The sequence below is a fragment of the Arctopsyche grandis genome, chromosome 13, assembly GCF_051622035.1.
Source record: "Arctopsyche grandis isolate Sample6627 chromosome 13, ASM5162203v2, whole genome shotgun sequence".
Taxonomy (NCBI): domain Eukaryota; kingdom Metazoa; phylum Arthropoda; class Insecta; order Trichoptera; family Hydropsychidae; genus Arctopsyche; species Arctopsyche grandis.
The window spans coordinates 24,064,521-24,079,482 of record NC_135367.1 but is presented as its reverse complement, the minus strand read 5'-3'; the positions used below and the strand labels follow the sequence as shown (position 1 = coordinate 24,079,482).

Genomic DNA, 14,962 nt, shown 5'->3' with positions numbered 1-14,962 from the left:
TCATACTTCTTCATATATGGAATTCACCCCTATCGATATCTGTCAAGCAAGGATAAAATATCACTGAAAACACTCCAGGGGGCGATTTTTGGGATTGCGTACCATGAATATGGGCTAGGGGTGCTACGTTTTTTTCACATGTTTGAAAGCATCTAAAAAAACACGTACCACGTCCGACTCAGTGTGTTTTTGCCCTAAGTGAAAGGCGCCTCGCATAATGTGGTTCAGTACAAAAGTAAATGGCGCTCAATAGTAGAAATGCACCATGCATATAATAGATGAAAAGTAATAAACATGTCTGAATTTTAATTTTTTTATTATTAAATTAGTTGTGAAAACGTTATTGTCGTCTCTGACATTTAAAAAAAGGTGGTTGTTGAAATGGATATTGACACAGCGTTCTCTTCCTTTTTCTTACCGTTTTTCATCGATTTTTATAGAACCAATCTTATTGTATCCTTTTAATGCCGTATGGAGCTGTTTTTGGGCGTAGTTCATATTTTGGGAGTAAACCTTTTTTTCGACTAATAAAGGACAAATACTAGTCAAGAAATTGATATTGGTCCCGCATCTTTGAAAGGAAATAACTGCAATGAGTACTTTTATGGTATTTTAGTTCCTGCTCTGCCCGTTCATTGAGACTATTTTTGTATGCTGTTAACTGTAAACTTAATACTTTTCTCTAAGCGAGATATTATTTAGCTGCCAGCAGGGATTTAAATTTTTTTTAAATATTACTCAGTGAGTGGGTTAAACTTCCCTGACAGAGAGAAAAAGGAGACGACGGATCTTATCTAAAATATTTACATTGTTATTGATTTATTTTATTAGCACTTAGTACTTGTTTATTTACATATATCATTGTGATTTATTTTATTAAAATACATATTATATTTTATATTGAAAACCCCTGTCAACTGCATCTATAGAAAAAAATAGGCCAATAGGATAATCCGGGAAAAATTAACTACCCCCAAATATAGCCCGCGTGGCAACCAGTGACATACAATAATAATTTAAGTTGTTTAGAAATTTGTATCTGTACCGATCATTGAAAATGTATTAAAATAATCTGAGCCCTGTTCCCTTTACTCTATTCTCATGTTTTGGGCATTTTTCAATAAAAGAAGATGCACTTCATTTAAAAAAATAAAAAACAGAAACAGAAACGATAAAAACAACGCGAAAAAACCGTTACTTTTGAATCAACGATTTTTGCGTAAAAAGGACAATTTCGATTTTTTTTTAAATAATATGTAATCTAAGTAAGAGAAAGAAAGGTTCAACAATAAAGGAATTCCATTTAGATGCAAATGCAATGCAAGTACATAGTGGCTTTTTTAAATACCCGGTAAGTATTTACGGTCAAAATATTTTTTTACAGATTTGTCCACAGATGTAGTTCTCAGTATTACAGGTTGAGCAAGATGGACGAAAATTGATTGGCTTTCATCCAGCAGTTAATGGTGAAAAACTAATTATGATGATTGATATGTATTTGTTATTATGTATAATCTTCGGACTGAACACTTATTACATCTTATTAGTCCCATCTATGCCCAAACACAGAAGTGAATATGTTTTAGTCAGTATACGAACCTTTTTCAAATCGTTTTGTATCATAGAGGTCGTAATTATTATATTTTATTTTCGAATTAGACCAACATTTAAAATGAAGTGTTTGATCTTTGAAATCTGCAGTATTAAATATGGACCTATCTATTAAATATATCTCAAATTAACAGGGCTGTAGAATCGGATCAGAATTTACCGACTCAAGAGTTGAACGTTTTTAGTAAGATGGACTTGCCAACGTATAAAATTATTGGTAGTAAAAATAATAGCGATTTTCAAAATATAAAAAAATTGCTAGAAATTGACATGTAACCCAATTTATTGAATTATTGGTAAATACATAGGTATGAATAAAAATTTATTCAAATAAAGTAAATTTATATTTTTTATTTTATTTTATTTTAAATATTTTTTTTTTTTTTTGATTTTTAAATGCTTTTTATTATTACGAAATTATGTTCACAATACATCTTATATCTATTTTAATAGCTACTGATCTACTGATCATTTTCTATTTTACAATTTTAATTTAATTTGGTTAGTAATCACAGTATTATATTATTCTAATGTTAATCTAAAGCATAATAGGAAAAAGAGCTCAAAAACCTATTTACAATCCTTAATTTTAAATATACAATACATCTTTACTGGATACATTAGACGGCCGTGGTACGCGTCGAACGTAACACGACATAGCTACTGTTTGATTTATGAAGCCTTGGAAGACATAGATTCTGGAATTACAATAAATGGCACAGTCATCAATCAGTCAACAGTCATCATTCGGTACGCGGATGACGCTGTACTACTGACCACTAACGACTTACAAGCAACACTAGACGCAATTGTTGTGCATAGCTCTAGAGCGGGATTGAATGTAAAAATAAACCACTAAATGTAAAAATAAACCAAAAGGATGATATTCAGGAAGTGGACGCACAATACGGCCAACTCTAATAAAAATTAACAATAACGTGGTGAAAAGAGTAGATAGTTTCAGATATCTTGGGTGCTATCTGGGTGAAACGTGTGTTAAAAAAAACAGGAAATTCGCGTTAGAGTGGAGCAAGCAAGATTTTCATTCTTAAAATTGTAAAATGTCCTAACCACACGTGATCTCAGTTTAGCACTCCGGCTTAGACTTCTACGATGCTACGTTTTCAGCATCCTTCTGTATGTAACAGAAGCATGGACCCTGACAGATGTCACGTGCAAAAAACTACTGGCTTTTGAGATGTGGACATACAGAAGGATGCTGAGAATCTCATGGATGGCGCTTCGTACCAATACTGAGGTACTAGCCCTGGTGGGAAAGCATGTCGAAGTGCTCAAGAGTGTGAAAAGGCGTAAATTGGAGTACTTTGGACATGTGATGCGGAACGAGAAATACGATCTCTTGCGCCTATTAATCCAGGGGAAAATCATAGGCCAACGCAGTCGGGGCAAACGGAAAACATCTTGGCTAAAGAATCTTCGGTATACACAACATTGTACATATGTACCAGGAAAGCTTAATAGGTAAACCCAATGCGCCTTCCTGGCCTGAAACAAATATTATTAGTATTATACAAAGTAAAAACATATCATTTAACATCCGCAGAGACATCTATGGCTAAATTTTGTAAATTTGCAGTCACTACTTGTATTGCCTCTTACTAAGAATTCCTCCATTGTTTAACCCCTCTCTCTCTCTCTCTCTTCCTTAGGTACATATTATTTAAAAAAAATCTAAATTGTCTTTTTTACGCAAATCAATGGTTCGAAAGTAGTGGATTCGTCGCGTCCCTTTCAGTCTTTTTTCTATTTTAGTATTTTAAATGAAAATCGGATAAAGGTCTGGCCAGCAGAAACCAGTGGGATTTGAACCGGTGACCACTTTGTTTCAACCATTATATGCTAAACAGTAGTCCATGCTATTTGAATTTCATACACAAACAAATCGATTTAATAAAAAACGCGAATAAAAAAAACGCATGAGACGGAAGAAATATCGGTTTTGGCCACGTCAAAATATGTTCAATTCAATGATTTTATTTCAAATGTAATTTAAATTTATGATTCATATAAAGAAATTATTAAATTTCAATTTATTAGAGTTAAAACATGGTGTAGTACTGTTAATTAAAGAAAGTAATGAAAAGGAGTCTGAATCGATTGACTCCGACTATGTACATATGTATGGACATATGTATATGTACATATTATGTATGTAGATAAACAAATCGATATGTACGTACATACATACGTATGAACACACATACACATATTATAAATATGCCCAAAATCTTCAAAATCAAATACCTTTCTGTGTATTATACTATATACATTGTACATATATAACAAATGTGATATTACACGAGTGATATTTCAATGTCATATAAACGAACTTTGCATTTGTAAATATTTTTTTTATCATTCGCCCTCTAATCGCACTAAGATTGTAGACGATAAATCTATTTGTAACTTGATCATCATTAACATCTTTAGAGATGTTAATGATGATTATTAACCGATGATAATTTAACCGAATCACTCCAGCAAACAATACCATGAAGTGCAAGTCTTTGATTTTGGCGACTGCCATTCTTATCATTAATTGTTTTACAACAGTTCATAGTAAGTTTAAATTATTCATATGTACTTCTACAACTTGATTAATTCCACTTGCTTTTTGTCATTGAATTTAAATTGTAATTGTAGGTGTGATAAAGGACACTGAACTTATAGAATATCGAAAGTATATGCAGAATGTCCTTCAAACTTTCATCTACGATTTGGAAGACGTAGGATTTTGCACGTTGCGTTTGAAAGACTTCAAACAACAGATCAAGTAAGCCGTTGACTTTGTATTTAAGTAAGAACTGTTTCTATTTTGAATATGTAGACTAAATATGGCGTGCATTTGGACGAACGGACGAATTAATGCGGTTTTTAAATAAAAAATGCCACTTTGCCATTAAGAAAAAGATCTTCGATCAATGTGTTTTGGTGTGGAACTTGGATATTGAATACCAATTTGCTACACAAAGTCCAATGCACTCAAAGAAGTATGGAAAATTTTATGCTTGACTAAATGGGGAAAGACAGGAAACGGAATACGTGGGTGAGAAGTATGGGTTGTGGATATAGTGGATTGGAATGGCAATGGGCGGGCGACGTGGCTAGAAGAATGGACGAAAGCTGGACAAAAGAAGTGCTAGAATGATACTCGAGAGAATGTAAAAGGGTAAAAGGAAGACTGAAGGGAAGACAGGTAGACGAAATTAAGAAAATGTGTGGGGTGAGATGGATGAGAGTTGCGCAAAACAGAGACGAGTGGAAGCTTGTTGGAGAGTCCTTCATCCAGCAATGGATGATGATGATGATATAGACTAAATAAGATGTTCCACTAACACTTCATCCTTCTAAACATTTTGTTCCTTTACTCATTATGCTTCTTTGTAAATTTCTTGTTTTGGTGTATTTTGAATTGATCCTTATTATGATTTATTTAATTTTAACAATGCACAAACTGAAGAAGACAAAACTTGTATAGATACCCTTTTACTTTATTGCAGTGAAACTCTTTACAATTTCGACGTGATCGGCACGTTATACTATTCCAGTGGATTTGTCATTGGATTGAACAGTGCCGATATCAAATTCAACCAAATCAATCGTATTCTCGATGAATCTGCAATGACGGCTACCATATACACTACTTTGGAAACTGATGGCATCAGAATTGCTTACGATGTGGAAGGACATATGGACGATTCTTCGATTCATAGGGCGACTGGGATTTACCTAGTCAAAGGATTTGAATGGATCGTACACGTAATTATAACAATTTATAACAACCAAAATGCGCTACAGACATTTATGTTTAATTAAAATTTATTTTGATTTATTTTGGCGTATTCATATCTGACGTGCAAACACCACAGATGCTATTTGTGATTACGTGTACATGTACATAGATATTGTACTAATATAATATTATCTATCACATTAAATGTTTGTAGATATTATACCTCATTCAATGAGGTATAGTATCGGTTACTGAAATTTTTATCGACGCGACGTTAATTTTTTTCAGATTTTTAAGTTGGCCGGAAATGGTTCCCCCCCCCCCCCCCCCCTAAAGGTGTCCTCTTTTTTATAAATTTTTGAATTCAATTATCTCCCGAGCCACTAACTAAATCGGACAGATTTTTTTTTATATATGATAGAAGTAATAGTCTTTATAACCTTACATCTTTTAAATATTTTTATCTAAGCCGGAAGTAGTTCTTTTACTGTGGAGAATCGAGGTTTTTTATGTTTTTCTCAGAAACCTTTTGGTTTATTAAACTGAAATTTCATATCTAGAAGTTTAAGCTCAATACCAAGTTAATTATAAAATTTAGTAAAGATCTGTCAACCGGAAGTGGCAGTTTACTCTTGTTCGATTTTTCTTCCACTATTTTTTTCGACTCCTTTAACATGTGTGCTCGTCTTAATTCACAAACTGTTATCACTTCTTTTAATTCGATATGTCCAGAATCTCGGAAAGCAGAATAAACGTATTACAGGCCACCAGTATTTTTACATACCTCTTATACAGTTCACATGGTTTTCGTGTAAGTGGTAATTTTTTATATCACTTATCTCTTATTAAATATTGTTAAACGTAAAATATTATATATAAATTAGATATAATATTTCGTAATCTATTGTTTTGCGAAATATTTCTCAAAATGAAGAAAAGTAGACTTATACAAATTTCAAATATAACGAAATAGATTTTTTTTAATTTTGAAATGCCTGTAATTGTTTATTAATTATGCACACAAAACATTATAGTTCTATTATAATAATTACTGATCTACAAATCATTTTCTATTTTACAATCAATTTTTGTTCGTAGTTTTTGACAAACTAAATCTTCAGATCATATTGAAAAAAAAATAGATTACAATTAAAAATATTTAAAATCTGCTACCAGCTTCTTCTACCTAATAGTTCATCGCTGCGATAAATTGTCGCGATAATTTGTCCAACTTATTTTATTGACAAATAGGACGGTTGGTCTCTTGAGGACTAAAATTAATTTATTTATATCAGATTTTGCATCCACAATGTAATAAAATAACATCTTATTCATGATAATGTTTCTTATATAATTATTTAGGTTTAATAATTTTTAGAAATTGGGCTACTTTGAAATAATCATTTCATAATATATGAAAATTTTGTTTTCAATTAAGTAAGTTAGTCTAACTTAAGTCGATATTTCACAAATAATTTCCACGTAATTATTAAGTATTAAAAAAATTGTGCTTTCCTCCAACAATATAATTATATACCCGTATATGTAAATGTACATTCAATTTCTAATTTTAGAATCGAATTGATGAACAATTAATTTTTTTTCTGTAGTTCCCATTTGATTTCAAATGACATTAACTTATTTCAAACATCTGATTGATTTAAATATCAATTTTTTAGATTACAAAAGTCCTAGATACGAATCAAATAAATGTAACGATGTCATTAAGCCAAAGAGAACACGACCAGACTGAAAGAATAAAATTTCTGCCCAAAAATGATTACACTGCAGTATTTTCCAGACTCGTAAGCCTACATTTGTTTCTAAAAAGCAATTTTACCACATTGAAATTAATCTCTCTGTTTGTATTTTTCAGTTTACACCTGCAATTGACGAAGTGAGCGAGAGTTTCCACGCTTGGATACCTTCAAATTTCATACCAATCTTAGAGAAGATAGTGAGAGAAAAAATACCATTTCCCGAACTGTCATACGAGTCGCATTTAGATTTAAATTCATAATATAATAAACATATATTTTAATACTGTAACGAATAAAACGAACAAACTATTGATCCGTTGTACTTTTTATAAGTCGAATAATCATTTTCATCGATCATAAACTATCCTAATTCTAAAAAGTAAATAGGAAAATTTACAAAAACGCTAATGCAAACAAACGATATCATTTTGATGGAGAATTTTTTTTCGGAGTGATTTCACAATGTTCAGCAAATAAAATAGATACGGTTTTGAAACTTATTTCGAAACGTGACTTTTAGGACAAATATTATATCAATTTGACGCGATCAACGAAATATCAGTCAAAATAAAAGTCAACTTTGTAAAGGAATTTATAACGATGTCTATCATTTTGATGATATCTATGCACTTGCAATAATTAGGTCGTTGCATTTTTCCGAAAAATATTTTGGTTTACAAGTCGATGATAATCTAGATTGATTTAAATCTTTGACGACTTTGACGAGCAATCTACAGACTCGTTTTTATTCTAAGGTAAATTCAGATCAAATTCAACATTTAATCTAAGCTTAATTAAATCTTAGTTAACATTTAATTTAAGGAAAATTCAGATCGAATTCTAGAATGATAATTGTTTTAGCAATATTAGAATTCATTAGAAATCAACATAAAAGTCAAGGTTAAGTAAAGAGTATAAATTTTTTGCTTTTTTTTTCTTACTATTGATTATTTGATAAGAGTAACATCAAAATGTATCTATGCGGGAAGTTGTAGTTTGCACACGTCGCATTTTTGATAGGCCTCTTCCTTTTTAGATTAATAAATGAAGTCGTACTTTATTTACTCAGATTATTTACTGTAATGTATCAGATTATAATTTTGCAATATGTTAGATCACTTGAGACTCGTTTTTGATTTTTAAATGCTTTTTATTATTACGAAATTATGTTCACAATACATCTTACATATATCTATGTATTTTAATAGCTATTGATCTACTGATCATTTTCTATTTTACAATTTAATTTAATTTGGTTAGTAATCACAGTATTATATTATTCTAATGTTAATCTAAAGCATAATAGGAAAAAGAGCTCAAAAACCTAAAGACTCGTTTGAACTGAGCCATACGGTATATATTGACATTAAATTGCCTCATACTTTCATCATCTCCATTTAATAATATGTATTTTGCAATCTTATTGATGCTATACAGTAATGAAAGTAAATAGTATTTATCCGGTTATATACAATTCGTAGATAATAAAAAAGATTAAAATTATCGCATTTCCGTTTTCCACATCTAGTAAATCTTTCACAGTTTACTTCAAAATTGCTTCATAGTTCATAGAGTGATTACAAAAAATTATTTTCTGAACAATATTTAATATACACACTTATTGAAACACGTTTCAGTATTGCTATCAATTATTATAAATGAAATATCTCAATAGGAAATCAGATAGAAGTATCAGATTCTGCTTCCTATTCGTGTGGCCAATGGTTAAGAATCTCGACAGTTATAAATGTTGCAAATTTTCTTTAATCAAATATGAACAATTCGACATGTCAGTAAACTTCATCTTCATCTTACTTCCTCCATGGCATCTTCAATTTTCTTTGGATTCGCCTGAGTAGGTACAATGAATTTAATTCGATCAAATCTTTTGGCATATGCCTCGTCTTCTTTTCGCCTCAACTTCAAGAGGGCTATACACCCGAAACCTTAGTTTTGTTGCCGTTCCTTTCTTCGATATATATATATATATATATATATATATATATATATATATATATATATATATATTGATATATATATATATATATATATATATATATATATATATGTATATATATATATATATATATATATATATATATTAAGTGAATGCGACAATATATATATATATATATATATATATATATATATATATATATATATATATATATATATATATATATATATATATATATATATATATATATATCAATATATATATATTGAGTGAATGCGACAGTTGGGCTTCGACCAGACTATAATAGGAATAATAACGTATTTTAAATCGAAAAAATCGAGGTTTCGTATTCTCCGATTTTCTCCTCCGAAACTGGACCAATTTAAAAAAAAATTTCATCATCGGTATGAATAAAATTTTTAAAATCGACCGTTAAATAAGCACGCTGGACTCTTTTCGTTGGTGTAAAAAGAGGCGATTTTATAGATGTTTGGCAGCTCCTAGCTCCTATAAAAAATAACTAATCAAAAAAATAAAAGCATAGATGCATGCCTATGGTAGATATCCATAGCATATTAAAAAATAATTTCTCTAGTGCCATAATTGAGGAAGGGAGAAGTGTAATACGTTTGTATGGACAAGGCGCTGGTGTCCAGCCCTCTTAAGGAATCATTATAGTCTTTACTCTTGATATTATTTATGTGGAAAGTACAGATCAGGGATGGGCATGTATGAGGTCAATGAGAGCCACATTTAGGTTTTTCATATATTATAAAGACCCACACCATTATTACATAGTATCAATTACACACATTTAAATTAAATCTATTTAATTAACATTGTCTACCCATGTCGTATTTATAAGAAAAAATAATTGAGAGAAAAAAAATGATCTCATTTAACGAACATATTTGGTCAAATCATTGCAATTTGGCGTAAAATTTGTTCAAGACGTTCGGAGCAATTCTGTGAGATATTTCCACTTTTGCTGTAGCAATAAGAGATAAATTGTCCTCTGAATTGTAATCGTAAGTGAAACATAAAGGAGGTTTGTAAAAATAAAAAATAGACGACACTATGGATATTTTGATTCTGATACGGGTTTCCAAAATGCAATTATATAAGTAGATTTAAACTGCATTTGCATTGCCTGATCCACTTTGGTCTCTAATAACTTCAATTGCCTAGCTGCTTTGTCAACAAGTATGATTTCAGAAATTTTAAAGCCATCATCAATTATATCACAAATAAATGAGTTTCAAGCAAATGTAGATTTCAAACTTTTCAAATCTTCAAACTTACGTTTGAAATCTGCTTGCAATTCCTTTAATTTTTCTTTATATTCGTCTTACTTTTCTTCTTGGATATTAATTATATTTGTTTTTACTCGTGGAAAATGATTAAAAACTTTGTTCTTAAGATCATACATTAAATTTTACCATTTTCATGAAAAAAACGGATTTCAATTTTCAATGGTAGCCGCACTTATCTCAACGAAGAGTCGCATTTGCCCACTATTGGTATAGATCTTCTTCGTCCTGATTCCTTCTCATTTCAATTATATCTATTACTTTTTATATAAATATGTACAGTAAAATATAAACTTTTTCTCATATATTTTTTTCCCAAAATATAAATAAAATATCTTCATATAAAATCATACGATACATGATATCAAATATGTACATACACATATCCATATAATATTTACGTTGATATGCTGTAGTAAAAAAAATATTGGCCAGCTTTCGTTCACTTTCGTATGAGGCAGTTCTTCTTCGATGCATCATTTTTTCTTTGTAAATTCCCTGTAAAAAGATAATCTTTGTATGCTCTTCTGTGGCATGTATCAACAATGACAAGTGAGTGCTAAAACTCATTAGATAAGAGCCCCGATCGATTAAACATTGTTTAACATCATTACCATTCAAGCAACGGAGAGGACGTGTTCTCCACCATCAAAGGTACAAAACAAACTTCAATTATACATCACTACCACACAGATAACTAATGAAACTAACAATTTCAGATGCGAGAACTAATCATAATCGGAATCATCTGTATATACTTTATAAATTGCCAAGCAAAAGCAGTGTCGAACGACCCATGCGTCCAAAAGGAGAAGATAAAATGCACCCAAACTGAATACAGGGCTTACATCAAATGTTTAGAAAAGCAGAGGACCAAAAGGGAAGTGTGTCCTTTTATAAATACATCACCTCAAATATCAATTGAGCCGTGTATCGGAAACAGTTGCATTGCACCAACTCAATGCAACACACCTGCTTGCATCTCTTGCGTCAATACTTGCACAGCCTCCTGTTCTGGAAATGCATGCACGGACAGATGCAGTGAATCCTGTCAACCATCCAAGTTTACACAGCAAATAGTCCATCCACAACGACAAATCATGCTGCAACAACCACCACCACCACCATCCCAACCAATATTAATACAAACGCCATCTCAACCACAACCATCATTCAACCCAAACGTGACAACGATCATCAAACTGACCAACATAGTCAACAACACAAATATAGTCAACGTACCGACAAGCATCAACAACACCAACATCAACAACTTAGAATTAGGCAGTAACACTTCAGCACTTTCATCCCACAACGAAAGATGCTGCATGGTAGTACAACCCAAGACATGCCAAAGATTACATAAGCCAGATAATAGCACTGTATTCAGGTGTATACATAGGAAACACCACACCTGTGGAGAAGTCTGCTCATCTCAAACTGTCCACGCACAAGTGAGGCAACCCTGCAATGGACCAACTTCAACTTGTCCTCCGTCTGTAGCTTACGTGCCTCAACCCAATCCGAGATGTATCTACCAACAGAATTGGCCTTATGTTAATTGTGGAAATGGTCAAAATTACAACTGCGAAGGATGCTATGATCATTATGGCTATGGATTTGAGAGGTATCATGGAAGCATGGCTCCTGATTGTGGTGGATGCTATGATGATGGATACGACTTGGGAGCTCTGTACAGACAAGGTCCTTTTTATAGACCAGGATATTATCACACTCCTCCTTATTACATGGCAGAACAGCTACCAATGTTTCAGCAACCTGTGATACAACAACCTATCATACAACAACCTATGATACAACTACCTATCATGCAACAGCCCTTGATACAACAACCTATCATACAACAACCTATGATACAACTACCTATCATGCAACAGCCCTTCATGCAACAACCTGCCGTGCAACAGCCCATGATACAACAACCAGCCACGCAACAGCCCATGGTACAAGAACCTGCCATGCAACAGCGCATGATACAGCAACCTATCATACAACAGCCCATGATACAACAACCTATCGTTCAACCAATATCTTGTGGAATAAATGGTTGTTTCGGAAACGAATTGACAGATCCTGCTTTCGGCGTTCCTTCTTATAATCCTTACGCTTCTATATCACCTCCTTATCACTATCATACTATCAGGCACCCTAACTATTATCAACCCCAATATGTCTTACCCCAGACTAATTTATATCCTCAATTATCTTACCCTACACGCTATCCCATAACTTATGTAGACGAAAATGAAACGGTTATATCAAACAAAACTTTACACGTGGGTGATAATGATAATCCTTGGGATGAGAATGCTATCATACCATTAAATTCAACTATTAAAATTTATCCATTACCATCTCAACCTAGATATGTATTGCCTTATCAGGTGGCGACTCCTTTCAATTTCAGAAATAGCACTGTTGCGAAGAAAAAAAAGTGAAATATATTTTTTAAGTATTTTTAAGCGTATTTTCATATGTATGTATCTTTTTTAATGTAAAAATAAATATATGTATACATATAATAAATCAGTTTTTAATTCATTTAATATTGCAATATATTACATATGTATGTATATGTAGTAACTTAAAAGGAGTTAACTGAGCTCTCCGTTATGCGGATAAGATAAAATTTTGACCTAATTACATACTGACAGTAACTGTTAGAGATTAGATTATCCACTTTCATTGAGAAATGTCAGTTAAATAAAAAAAAATTACATTTCCAAATTTATTGTGCAATATTTAATCTTTGCATTTCACATACGCGATATCTGTTTCTAGAATTTTTGACACAATTTTGAATGTTGGGAAACATATATAAAGATTTATTACTGCGATATGAATCCAATAAAAGAATGCGGAAAAGACTTTTTTAAGGCATATTTAACTAAAGATAATGTGGAATTACATGCATGCATATGAATAAAAATGATAAATTGTGCATAAAAAAATAATAGACTAATATTTAATTGAACTAGACCTATTCTTCTGATAGTATGTATTATATATTTAGAAGAAAAATTGGATCAAATATATGTACATTTTACATGATTATAGCCTGGACAAATTTTATTACATATTACGAGATTCGACTGTATTGGTCTTGGAGCAATATTATATATTTTTCATGCAATGTATATGTTTAATATAAATAAATATGATTCCTGTCAAGAACTGAATAATATACAAGATTATTTTCCATTTAAATATTTTTATACTTTACAATCGTTTGACTATCTTATCCTCATTGGAGTTTTATTCAATATTATATAAATTATTACTATTATATTACATTTCCTGCAATTCATTTATTATTGTTACGACTTGATAACATTTTTGAAGTGCTTCAACTTCGGCAGTGATTTACCTTAATCTTTTGTAGAGAACAAATTGAAGTTCAGAAAGCTCTATGGCACAGATATATTTTATGATTTATGACTTTTACAATAAGATCTGCTATGGAAAAAATTGAATTTCATTGAATACCTAAACGAATGACAAACAGATAGTTCAATTTATATTTATATTTTTGATATAGAAAATTTGTATTTTAATATCTCACGGCAGGGTTTCCCAAATTTTTTCTGCAATGGAACACTTCGCAAACTCGGAAATTTCAACGGAACGCTTATTTTTTAGGTTAGGTAATTCCTGCTAATAAAAATTTAAAAAAATATTATTAAAACTCGCCCAGAAATCGTTTAAAGGCTGATCTTTGTATTTTTATTTTAAATCAGAGTCGCTAATTAAATTAATTAGATTTTCATAGTCACTTGCCCTTAAGTCTACCGGCTTAGCTGTCACGTAAAATGGATTCCGAACCCAGGAATCGTCCTTACTAGTTCTTGGAAAATATTGCAAATGGTTTGTTTTCAAGTTATGTATGTATGTAGGTGTTCTAAAAATACTTTGGAAACATCTTCATCTACTTTAAAATAGAATTCATTCAAAAATTCTTTGTTAACTTCATTGTACTTTACATTAAAAATATCTGCCAGATATGCAAGTTCTATCAACCACGAAGGATTTGTTAACTTCAACAAAATTATGTCCTGAATTATTTTGTGCCTTCAAGAAAACCAATAACTCGCTTCAAAGTTCATAAAGTATTAATAGTGCTTTTCCTCCGGATAGCCATCTCACTTCAGTATGTAATAAAAGTGTTTTGTCTCCACTACCCATTTCATCTCACAAAATTTTAAATAATCTGGATTGAATTGGTCTTGATTTTACATATGTATTTTATCACTTTCACGGCTTCATCGTAATCATTAAGAGGGCTGTACACCCGAAACCTTAATTTTGTTACCGTTCCTTTCTTCGATATATATATTGAGTGAATGCGACAATATATATATATTGAGTGAATGCGCCAGTTGCGCTTCGACCAGATAAAACGTATTTTAAATTGACAAAATCGAGGTTTCGTATTTTCCTATTTTTTCCTCCAAAACTGGACCAATTTTTAAAAAAAATACATCATCAGTATGAGAAAGATACTTTCTGTGCATCTATCGGCGTATTTTTTTTTAAATCAACCGTTAAATAA

General features: G+C 31.3%; 1 protein-coding gene across 1 annotated transcript; it reads left to right on the top strand.

Moving 5' to 3' along the window:
- Positions 1-4,075: 4,075 nt before the first annotated feature.
- LOC143921260 (uncharacterized) lies at positions 4,076-7,438 on the top strand. The gene is made up of 5 exons (XM_077444473.1): positions 4,076-4,191; positions 4,276-4,405; positions 5,133-5,391; positions 7,045-7,170; positions 7,242-7,438. Exons 1-5 carry the CDS (start codon positions 4,125-4,127, stop codon positions 7,383-7,385), a joined length of 726 nt encoding a protein of 241 aa, XP_077300599.1. The 5' UTR covers positions 4,076-4,124; the 3' UTR covers positions 7,386-7,438.
- Positions 7,439-14,962: the final 7,524 nt, after the last annotated feature.

What these genes read in the sequence shown, in the direction of transcription:
- LOC143921260 (XM_077444473.1), top strand. Translation starts at nt 4,125, where the DNA reads ATGAAGTGCAAGTCTTTGATTTTGGCGACTGCCATTCTTATCATTAAT. An exon ending in GACTTCAAACAACAGATCAA is followed by an intron (nt 4,406 to 5,132) that starts GTAAGCCGTTGA and finishes ACTTTATTGCAG; the next exon opens with TGAAACTCTTTACAATTTCG. An exon ending in GATTTGAATGGATCGTACAC is followed by an intron (nt 5,392 to 7,044) that starts GTAATTATAACA and finishes TCAATTTTTTAG; the next exon opens with ATTACAAAAGTCCTAGATAC.